The sequence below is a fragment of the Lacerta agilis genome, chromosome 7, assembly GCF_009819535.1.
Source record: "Lacerta agilis isolate rLacAgi1 chromosome 7, rLacAgi1.pri, whole genome shotgun sequence".
NCBI classification, from domain to species: Eukaryota; Metazoa; Chordata; class Lepidosauria; order Squamata; family Lacertidae; genus Lacerta; species Lacerta agilis.
The window spans coordinates 49,393,091-49,405,398 of NC_046318.1; the positions used below are offsets into that span (position 1 = coordinate 49,393,091).

At 40.6% G+C, this 12,308-nt stretch overlaps 1 protein-coding gene across 1 annotated transcript in view; it reads left to right on the top strand.

Moving 5' to 3' along the window:
- The window catches only part of LOC117050421 (lipoxygenase homology domain-containing protein 1-like), a 168,667-nt gene that overhangs the window by 146,271 nt on the left and 10,088 nt on the right, over nucleotides 1-12,308 (top strand). The window contains exons 47-49 of the mRNA XM_033156091.1: nucleotides 8,048-8,255; nucleotides 9,092-9,151; nucleotides 10,530-10,708. Coding sequence (XP_033011982.1) covers nucleotides 8,048-8,255; nucleotides 9,092-9,151; nucleotides 10,530-10,708 — 447 coding nt within the window. The remainder of the gene's footprint in view (nucleotides 1-8,047; nucleotides 8,256-9,091; nucleotides 9,152-10,529; nucleotides 10,709-12,308) is intronic.

Consider the following 12,308-nt stretch of genomic DNA (forward strand, 5'->3'; position numbering starts at 1 on the left):
ATTGCACTGCCGCTTTTAAACCCCCCACAATCAGCCCACTCAGAAATGATTGGCCAATAAACCTGGGGTGATCATGGTGCCACCCTGGCATGAAGGCGTTACTCTGCCCACACCAGGGTGGGGGTGGAACTGGGTTGGGGGTCTGCCCGCAACCAGGACCATTCTAAAGTTGATCCCACCTGCAGTTAATGTGAATCCTCCATGTATCATTTGCTGCAATAAGTAAGATTTAGAACATGTTATGTATTGAAGTTCTCACCCTAGGCCACTAGGGGTGTTGTGTATATAGTTTCAATTTGCCTACCATAGCTGCAGTTCTCACTCAGGTCCACACGTGCAAATGAAGGATTGAGAGTGCCGCTCACGGATTGGGTAGCTAGAGAGAGAGTTGTTACTGTTGCATGTTACTGAGTACTTTATAAGCAGGCTGGCTCAGCCCTTCAGTTCAGTTCTGTTCCAGCCTAAGAATAAGGAGAGCTGCTTGGAGAATCACTGTGTCGTCTGCTATGTCCACCCACTATTTAACAGAACATTTACTGCAGATTTGCTAATACAACCTTCCCTAGCCTGCATCATCCAGATGTTTTGGATTATTATTATAATTATAAAATTTATTCCCTTCCCTTCAGCAGGTTCTGGGGCAGGTTACAGCAATTTAAAATTCAGAATGAAAAACTGTTGAAACAAATAGCAATTATAGGAATACAATGGGTCCTGAAAACACACGTTTAGATTGGAATTCACATCAGCTCTAGTCTTACTGGCTGGTTCTGATGGGAGTTGTAGTCCAAAATGCATGGAGGCCAGACTCCTCTATAAAATTTGTCATGGCTGTATGTGAGATTATAGGTCGTTTTTGTAAGGGTAAGCCTGCTCTTTACTACTAGTAGATTATGTATAACAGAAAGCATTCACCTACATGCACAGAATAATGAATCACATTCTACCAAGCAGTTGCTTTCCTAATTAGATGTCATGAGAGAGGTCTTAGCCTGTGTAATTATACCACGGCTTTAAATTGTGGTAATATATTATTTTCTTTATTGCATGCACTTTTATTTTCATCTCCTTCTGCTGCCTTCAAGCTTCTAAAAGATTCAGCTTCTCACGAAACTACCTTGAGCAATACTTTACATATGCAGACAATATTATAAAATAAAATTATTATCTGCAATTTAATGAGTACTTTCAATAGGATAATTTTGAGAGCCAGTGTAGTGTAGTGGTTAAGAGCGGTAGACTTGTAATCTGGTGAACCGGGTTTGTGTCTCCGCTCCTCCACATGCAAATGCTGGGTGACCTTGGGCTAGTCACACTTCTTTGAAGTCTCTCAGCCCCACTCACCTCACAGAGTGTTTGTTGTGGGGGAGGAAGGGTAAGGAGAATGTTAGCCGCTTTGAGACTCCTTTCGGTAGTGATAAAGCGGGACATCAAATCCAAACTCTTCTTCCTCTTCTTCTTTCTTGGTATTTCTTAAAATATACCGGTGATGGGTGGATCGTAAGCTCATGAAGCCACAAAACCCTTTTGTCAGGGTGCTGCCCTCACCTCAAGGCAAAGAGTTGCCAGGGCTTTATCGGTATCGCGAGCCCCCGCCCCAACTGCTTAGCAATTCATCTTCCTCCAGTGAGGAAGGCAGTGATCCCTCTAGTGGGGAGGGAGAGACGGGACCGGGAAGTAGGAGTCAGGGCTCTGACAGGGAAGGAGAGCCCTCGCACCAAGCAGAGGCTGGAGGGGAGACACCTCTTCCATCTCCCCACTTGCGCAGGGGGGAAGGACGCAGAGGGGGTAGGCGGGGGTTCCACATCCCACGGCTTTTTATGCTGGTCAAAGAACCGGAAGGGGTCATTCCTGGACTCTGGCGAAGGGATGAGCTAGATGTACTTTTTGTTGCTGCACTGTACATATCTGCACAATAAAGAAACTTAGTTTAGGAACCTCGGAGTCAGGCTGGTTCCTCATGAGCAATCACTGAACCACCTTACACCTTTCTCCAACATTAGGATGCTAAACCAGTTTGCTGGGCCACACCCCGGGGGATTTTTATACTGACCTTTACAAATTCACTGTCTGTGAACATGCCAGGACGTTTCCTCCTTCTTCTGGAAAAAGGTCACAATCCACAGCAGTCTTTTAGGCTTTAGGCATGCACATGAGGTTGCAGATACCCAGTGAGATTTATGGATTTTTTTAAAAAACAGACAACCCAAAACAGCAGCCTCCACTACTCTATTGCCCTCGGTAACTGCTTTTGAAACTCCATTAAGCATCAAAAGCATTTTGCCACGTGACACAGGAGGAGTAGGGGTTAGCTGCATTGATTTGGAAAGAAAGGCAGAAGTTCTATAGAGCACCCATAGCTAAACAGATGATTCCATATATTATAGCCCTTGAGTTGGAAAACATGGAATATTGCATGTCAATTCAGAAGTGTGTTGAAATTGTGGGTTGAATTTCAGTGCAAGGTCATGGTTTTATTTAATTGGTACATTTTTCATATACTCCCCTTTGTTAACATAAGGGAACTAAGTGTGTGTGTGTGTGTGTGTGTGTGCGTGCGTGCGCGCGCGCACACACACACACACCCCATTTATTTTCATTATTTGATATAACATTGCACAGGAACTGTCAGGAGATATATAATTGGATAGAAGCATTTCCAGTAAATCCTTATCAATATTGTCATGTGTTTGCTACAGAGATCCTACAAAATTATCTCACTAAGTAAGTGTCGTTGCCTATAAAAATGTTCTATTCTCCTGACTGATTTATATGGTCATGACTGAAAAATGTCAGTCTTTAAATATGATGGGATCAATTGATCCTTGCCTTAGCTGTGATTTATTTTTTAATATGTTTACTTTTGGAACTTGTATGTTTGTATATTATGAGTGTTTTCTTTTCCTTAAGCTAAAAACAGAAAAGAAACTCCAGTAGAATTGACTCATTTTTAGGCAAGCAGATATGTACCTTGAGTCCCCCCCCCCTTTCCGCCTCTGCAGCAAGGGAGCCTGGAAACAGGGAAGTGAAGGGTTTTACATTATCTCAGGTGTGGAATTTGCATGCTACACCTTAACAGTTGTTGTGACATTTTAAAATGTGCTTTGCCTAGCAATAATTTCCCCCCTGACTCTACAGTAACTGCTACTCAATGTAACCAAATTCCTGTTTAATATCATGTCAAAATATGGCATTAGCCTCATACAAATGCCACGACTGTTATAAACAGCAGATTAAGGATGTAGAAATATATCAGAAAGTCTGAAATATTTAAATACATTTTCAAGAGATGATGAAACTGGGGCCCTTTGCATTGGATTCTGCCTGGCTTGGCTGAGCATCATCTGTAATCTGAAGATTGCTTCACAAATGACACTCAAAAATTTGATTACATTTTAGTATTCTGAAAATTACAACTGTGTGTGACAGGACCAGGTGAAGACCTTGTTGAGCCTAGGGAGCAGATGAGCAAGTCAATACATTGCTTCACACGTCTATTGGCTTGTCTGAAAAGAAACAAGCAAAAACTTGTTCATCTAGTCATTTGGCTGATTGACAGCATTAGAACAACAGCAATATTGTTGTGTGATCCTGTGTGTGTGATCCTATTAGCATTTTCCTACTCCAAAGAGTAAGACTCGAACCAATGGATTCAAGTTACATGAAAGGAGATTCCAGCCAAACATCAGGGAGACCTTTCTGACAGTAAGAACTGTTGGACAGTGAGATGAACTCCCTCGGAAGGTGGTGGACTCTCCTTCCTTGGAGGTTTTTAAGCAGAGGTAGATGACCATCTGTCACAGATGCTTTAGCTGAGATTCCTGCATTGCATGCATTTGGACTAGATGACCCTCAGTGTCCCTTTCAACTTTACAATTCTATGATTCCATTAACTGCAGTTCTTCAAATGGCATAGGCCAGCAGCACAAAAACCAGGCAGATGCTCCTGCGGGTGCAGGCCAGGATTAGAGAGGAGCATGGCTTGGGAAGAACCCTGAGGCACAGATAGAGAGGCCTGACAAGCCACATTCAGCCTCTGGACCTGAAATTTTGTACTTCTGTTATAGGGAGTACAACCCCATCCAACAAACGGTATGCACTTTGCACAAATCAGTAGAAACCCCACCCATCATTACCTCCATCCTTCCTGGATTAAGCTTCAACTTGTTCGCCTGCATCCAGCCTATCTGCATCTGACAGAGTTCAAAACCACCAGTGCCCTCCTGCGATCAGATGAGAAAACAAGACAGAGCTGGCTATCACCAGCATCCAGACAACACTTCAGATTAAATCTCGGGAAAACCATGCCTAGCAGTTTCATCATGTACAAGCTGAAACCCTGCAGGCCCAAAGGCCAGAGTAGCAGTCCCCCAGAAGCAGCATCTGGGATGTGCTCTCCCAAAACTGAGCCATTGACCAGAGCTACTGAAGTGCCTATTATTATTATTATTATTATTATTATTATTATTATTATTATTATTTCATTTATGTCCTGCCTTTTTCGGTGGCAGGACTCCCCAGTGAGTAAGCCTCTTGAGAAATCCAAAAGAAGAAATAAGTAATCAATAAAGTTTAATGTGTTTTCTTCGGCAGCTCTTAAAGTAATAATTTAACCATTTCAGCAGCCATCTTCCATATAATTGTAGCAGCTTGTGCTGGCACAGTGACTTTCCACAGGAGTAGTTCTCGCACGTTATGGTCACCACTTGTGGATATTTCGCAGCATCCCCTGCCAAGGAGGATGTAACATGAAAATGAGCCCTCTAGCCTGTGTATTTGAGGCATTGCCTATTGTAAAGTAAATGTTACAGGTCTCTGTGACTCTGGTTTTCTACCAAAAGCAAATACAGTTATATTTATTCTAGTGACAATAAGATAGATTGCATTTCCCCCTAGATTATTTTTCTGTTGTAGTCCTTCCAGTTTTCTTTATTGGCTTTCTTTAAATCAATAACTTTATTCATGTGTTTCTTATTTATAGGGCACAGCTGCGCGGAGCTAAGAATGGGGGCATGTTTTTAGCCCAGCTCCATATAATGTATGCAGGCTACACCAGTTTCTATTTATACCATTTTTAGTCTAGCATCCATATAGGAACGACTCCCAAGAATGCAGGCTTCAGTTCCAACTTTTTCTCAAGAAACAATTTTGCCTTTTGGTCACATGAACCTTACACTCCCAATGTTGCATCTTTTCCTTTCAGTAGCCATATGTCACATGTGGCTGTGGGGACAGAAAAACCTATGCACAAATTCCTGCTCACAACCTGATTGCAATGAGCCCCTCTTCATGAGCAGGAGTTCATGCATTAAATTTTCTGTTCCCACAACCACATGTGGTATGTGGCTACTGAAAGGAAAAGACATGATGGCCAGGTTTGGCTAAAAGCACATCCCTGCTCCTTGCTTATGCCCTCAATTTGAGCAATGTGTCATGCTAACAGGGCTAATGTTACTCTTACTTTTAGCAAAACCTTGTTTTAAACTCATTAGTACCACCTGAAATAAGTTCAAATCCTTACTTTTTCAATATTAAGTAGGGTATTTCTTTTTCTTTTTTTAAATGGTTCTCCTGTTTCTTCATCTTATCTATATTGTTTTCTATCATTTGGATGTCAAAATGTGTTAAATGCAAATCCTTATAGAGGAAAATATATATCAGAATTTGTAAAAGGGAAAGATTGGCAAGTACTAGCCATTTTTGGGATCCTTTTACAGTGGTACCTCGGGTTAAGCACTTAATTCATTCTGGAGGTCCGTTCTTAACCTGAAACTGTTCTTAACCTGAGGTACCACTTTAGCTAATGGGGCCTCCTCCTGCTGCTGCTGCTGCCGCACCACCACCGCACGATTTCTGTTCTCATCCTGAAGCAAAGTTCTTAACCCGAGGTAGTATTTCTGGGTTAGTGGAGTCTGTAACCTGAAGCGCCTGTAACCTGAAGTGTCTGTAACCCGAGGTACCACTGTACTGCTATTTCTATTCATAGACGTCCCAGTTTTCAAATTAAGGACAATGCTCTTTATGCCACTTCCACCAGACTCCATCTCTGTAATTCTATTTTAGGGAATAAAGTATCTCCAAAAGAAAGAGGGAAATAATCAGGCCACAACTAGGAGTTATGTATCTCAGCTTAAAAAAATAAAAATAAAAATCCAAGCCTGGCTATAACAGTTTCCTTTAGCTTCTAGGGAAGTATTTAAAATTGAAAGTAGGGATTATGGTAAATGAGTAGAAGTTAAGGGCTATGGGAAGCAATTGACATTCAAGACCTGAAGATGAGGGCTGTGGTGTGCCTGATTCTTCATTTCCATTTTTGCTGGGAATATTTTTGCTAACTAACCATCAAATCTGAACTAGTGAAGATATGTGATTGATGTTTATGCAAAGACTGTTCATTTTGAATCCATTGCTGATAAGACAGCTACTTGCTGCCATGAAGAGAAAGAGAAAGCTTTCGGAGCTGACATTGATAAGTGCGGGATAAAGCCAACTCAGGTTAAAGAAAGTTGATTGGCGTTTTCAGAACATGAGGCTTTGGGAAACATTTCTGTGCATTAAGGTGATGTGTGGTACATTAAGGATATCACAAAAAATTTGGAGTTTATATCAGTGGAAATGAAAATATGAAAGGGCTTGCTGTGAGTTTAAAGGGAATTTGCTTGCTTTCTAAGATAGAACAATTGAAATTTCAGTTTGGGACTTCTCTCTGCGACCAAGAAGATAAAACACATCTACTTCAAAGCAGTACAGTTTCAATAAGAGGAGCAGCAGGAAAATTTTTAAAACTTATTGCTTCTCCCCTTTTAATATATCTTTTGTACTCCAACTTTCCCTCAATAGGTCCCCAAGGTGGCTTACAACTGAAGGCAATCCCATAATGAAATCTTTAAACTGTAAAACAGCAAAAATGAATGAAAACAGCAGTAAAACAGTGGAAGAGAATTCATATTAATCCACTATATACAGTAGTCTGTCACATAGATGACAAATGATATGGTACCAGACAAATATCTCAGATTCTAGGAGGGTATTTCATTGCTGGGATTTCAGACAGACCATAACAGGTGGGAGCAGCTCAGCCAGTGTGGTGGAGTTGTGCAAATAGCCTCCTGGTTGCAGCATCGCTGCCACTTTCCAGGAACGGAAAGTGCAAGATCACAGAGAGACCTGGACTATGCAGGCACAGTGGCTGGAGTGCTAGATTGGCTTTGCTATCGTGCCCAAGCAGCCCCGACCTCACCATCATCTTGTCCCTTTTGGTAAGCAGCAATGATGCCACTGCCAAAAGGCTATTTCTTCTGCTCCACCCCAGCAGTTGAGCTGCACCTGCCAGCAGTGCCACTAAGCTGACTGCACTGTTTCATTTTATTAGCCTTCATCTCACCCATTTCTGTTTCTAATGGTAAATTAGTCCAAGAGAATGTTATGCAGCAAATTTATCTTTCACTGCCAAGATGTTTTCAAGGTGATGGTTACAGCTTAAACAATAAATCAAAGGGATTTTGCAATGTGCAAATTTCTCTAAATATTAAACTGCAGTCCATGACCTGCTCATTGACAAGTGGTCCACGACTGAACGACTGAACAACAACAAAAACTCCAAATAAGACCAATTTATGTAGCAGAAGCATAGTTCCTAGAGTTATTAGTGTTTGTGTAAATCTGTCTTTGTCAATTGTCCCTCAGTTCTGCATAACCCTTAACAATTGGGTACGTGTATGCAGCTAAACAATGGCTGTGACCCCAAGTCATGTGTTTGCAGATTCTCATTCTTTTCTATGCATGCATGTGCCCACAGAGGTCCATTGATTTCATTGGATCGTGCCAATCCATTCTTTTTGGAAGTCAATGTATTCTAACTTAGTTTTGCTCTGTGAGTGAATTGGGTTTCCCAAGTCTCCTCATTAGTGTCTGTCAGCATTAAATAATAAAACACTAAGCTTTGGTGTCCTTTTGCTTTTAGATGCTTGACAGTTTCATTTTATGATGTTGCAGCCTAAATAGTATGTTTATTAAGCCCTCTGAATGTTAATTGTGATCCCTCCAGGTGGATGTTTTTCAAGTGGAAGCCATAGATATTGGAACTCTATCTGAGCTGCTTGTGGAAAAAGGAAAAGGCTCTGATTGGCACCTTGAGAAGATTATTGTGAAGGAGCCAAGGTTTTCAGGAAAGGAGATACTTTTTATGGCTCAAACATGGCTGAGAGACAAAACTGATAGGAAAAGATGTGCCTCAGTAACTCTGACTGGTACAGGTCAGTATTGTTTGAGACATTACTTATTTGCTGAGAATCTCCTTCAGAACTGCAGACCATGCCACTTTTTCTATTTATTATAAGCCTGTTGTAGCAGAAAGCACACCATGCAGAATCTTTGCTTACCACAGCAATGGCCCTGGCCAGCTTAGCAGTTAGAATAAAGAATATTAATAAACTATTAGAACTTGCAACCAAATGGAATACCATTTTTATGGGAATTTTCTGTCACCGATTTCCTGTCATTTATCTGCAAGCCATCCCATTCTAAACCACTGGTTGAGTTACTGTAATGGCATGGAATGTTCACAGCCATTCCACCTACAGTATGAGATGAAGCATCATAAATCTGACTGTTGATTAAACTAGTGGCTGCTAGTGGTAGGTGCTTTTTCTCTCCCTCTCGTTAGTTTGCCTTGGATTTTCCAGGCTTGAACTCTGGAAATAACTCAGAGCTTGAAACCTCCTTTGCGTCACCCGAGGCAGGGAAGACCCTGCCAGCATGCTAAACCAGTCCTGGGAAGCTGAATGGAGTCTTTCAAGCCCACAGCAAAATTTCACCCCAGGAATCATTTCCCAAGTCTTTAGGAATAATATTAAATAAAACATTTTAAAATAAATTGTAAAGGGGTAGGAAATCTGTGGCCCATGAGATGTTGTAGGACTCCAAATTCCCATTGGTCCCAGCCAGCATAGATGGTGAGGAATGATGGCAGGTATAGTGAGTGCTGCAATGTCTGGAGGGTTTCAGGTTCCCCATCTATGATATAGACATTCATGGTTATCTAAACATTCTATTTTAAAATTAATGCAGCCTTCCATCTTGTTTTAATTAGAAACACAGGAAAGGAGAAGCACCACTGCCTCACTGTTACAAAAGCAACAGATGAAATCAGGTATTTTACATCACTGTAGCTGCGTCAATCAGAATTCTATCTCTAACAATAGCATATTTCTATCAAAAGTGTGTGTGTGTGTGTGTGTGTGTGTGTGTGCACGCACACACACACACACACACACACGCACACACCATATTTTGGTATTTTGGGACTTGCTCTAAATTTGAAATATTTTTTGGTTTCTATAAAAAGTGAAAAATTTAAAATAATAAATTATTAATTACCTATGAACCTACTGGTTGTTCTAAAAGACATAACACTCTTTGATGATGAAGGGATCATATTGCATTCATTGACGGTGGCACAATTAGCTATTAGCCAGAGATGGGAAAAGATCAGTTCACCATCCACTGGTGAGCAACGGATGAGAGGGTGGAGCACAGCTCATATTGCTGAATTTGCCAAAATAGTGAAAGAGGGAAGGCGACAAAATGATCTGAATAAAACAGAAAAGGAAATCCTTAATGTATTACTAGATGATAAGCAAAGGACATTGTACAGTACGATGCTCACTGCAGGGTGCAATTTGATCAGTTCTGATTTTATAACAAGCACTTTCATTCAGTGCCAGACAGAAAGTATTTTCTTTGTTATGGAGTTATGGTTTTTCATTTAAACTTTTGTGTTTCTTTCGTATTTTAAAATGTGAAACTATTTTCTATGCATTTCCATGAAGTACTGTAAGTGAACTGTCAATCTTTCCATAAAGCTTCTAGACCAAATATAATTTGAAAATTAGAATGAAAGAAGAAAAAGAAGGTTGTGGATGCAAATCTCAAATAGCAGTCAATTATGCATCCCTGGAGCGGCTTACTCTAGAAAGAATCAATTAAGCTAATTTTTCCCTTTCCCTTTCATCTTTTTCTCTTGTTTGTTTCTTTTTGTCCAATCCTATTTGAGAATATTTACTCTTAAATGCTATATTATCGGTTTCTATACATGTAAATAAATATATACTATTGTTTATAATATATATAATGCAATTGTCTGTTTGTCAATTACTATTTATTATCATATTATTTTTCAAGTATTGTTAATTCTCTAATGTCTCAAAGTTCAATATAATAATCATGATAATAATAATAATAATAATAATAATAATAATAATAATAATAGCCTGCTCTAGAATCAAATAATTGTAGAGATGGAAGGGGCCAACCCTCTAGAATGCAGGAGTTTTTGCTCAACATGGGGCTTGAACCCACAACTCTGAGATTAAGAGTCTCATGCTCTACAGGCTGAGCTGTCCCTTCATGAAATAATTGGTTTAAAGAAGAGTCCATAACGTTTTAGCCTACTGTTTTATTTCCCATTGGTTTTATTTACAAAAACTTGTTTAGTCTTCTCATAATGTTATTCAATTTCATTTTTTCAGAAGGTTCATGGAAGATTTATTTCACTGAATGTCATGAAAATTCATCAGAAGAATTTAAGATGTCTTGGGGAAACATTTCTAAACTTGTTTTGGTATTTTATGGATGCAATGGCAAATCTGAACCAATTTCCTTGGAGGATAAAGTAGGAGATCAAGCTGAGGACCAAGTAACATATGATGTAAAATAATGTATACTTTTTATCATCTTTGCCAATGTTTTTTGTAGATGAGCTTTTTATAGGCTTAATTTAGCAGCTGCATACTTCTGCATGGGTTGTATTGCAGGGGTGAAGGACCTATTAAAATGACCTGTCTGAGGAGTCCGGTAAATCCCAATGGTTTTATGGTAGCACTTGGGGATTTTCTTGGCAATATGGTAGGAATTATGTTGAAGCAAAGCCAGGTGTGCCCCCTGGTTTTCCTCAGAGCTTTGGGCAATGAAACTGGAAGGACATTGACTAGAGCAATACTGGTGGAAAACTTGTGATGAATCAAGCAGGCAACCCATTTGAACGTACTCCATGACAGTATAGTTGCCAAACAAATTGTTTTACTCCAACACCATTGCATCTGTGCAGAGTTATCCAACATAATTGTTTCAGGTGATCAATGGTTTCTTTGGGAGGTAATTCCACAGAGAGGAATGATTTCACATCCCTTGTTGGCCTGCTTGCAAGACACTTCACAGATAAAATCACTAATTTTCATTCTGACTTGAATGCATGTGCTGTTTCTTCTGGCTCTGTGACTTCATCATCGGCTCTCTCTTTTTCTCTGGGTTCTTTTTTGGCATATGTTACATGAGGAAGTGGATAGTTTCCTTGGAGACAGGTGTGACCCACTGGCTGTACTCTAGTCTGTTGCCCAGCCTGCCTAATAAAAGCCGTCAGAGAGGAACTGGCCAAGTGGGTTATTGTTGTGGTTAATGCCTCTCTTCAGCATGGCATGAAACCATCAGGCCTCAAGGAGACAGTGGTTATACCACCCTCTCAAGAAAAGCCCTCTCAAGACCCAATGGTGTTTGGCCAACTCCAAGTACCGGTATTCCTTTTGTGAGCATAGTGTTGGAACAAGTGACAGTTTCTCTGCTCCAGGTTTTCCTAGATAGAACTGATGTTCTAGACCCATTGCAGCCTGGCTTCTACCCTGGCTGTAGGACTGAAATGGCTTCTTCGTAGGTGACCTCAGCCAAAAATTAGACAGGAGAAATATGTCCCTGTTGGGATCACCAGATCCAAAGCTATCCTTTCCCCCTGACGTACTCTCATGATGGGAAAGGAAAGTACACCAGTCCTGGAGCTGCCATACTTATTTTATCTCTAGTTGCCCTTTCCCCCACCATCCACTGTAGCAGCAGGAGACTGGCAGGGTTGTATGGTGGAAGAATTGCCAGCTCTTCCACCATTAACTTCCATCCCCACCACCAAAGGATTGCTCTGCTTGTTAGTGATACTGTAGTACCATTGAAATCAATGTGATTTAAGGTATGCCTAACTTGTCCCATTGATTTCAGTGGGGCTAAGGCATGACTGCATCTGTATCTAGCCCAATGTGTGTCCTCATCACCATACTGAGGGCTTACTTTGCAAAGCCAGTAAGTAAATTTAGCTGTTTAGTGGGGAGAAGGTAAAGTGGGCTCTCAGAGGAAGAATCTCAAAACAATCTATATTGGCCATTTGTGCTCATTCTGAGGTTTGCAGGGATGTAGAATGCTTAAGAAAATAACATATCAAAATGTCCTTTAAAGCCAACTGAATGCTTAAGAAAGATCAACTTGCC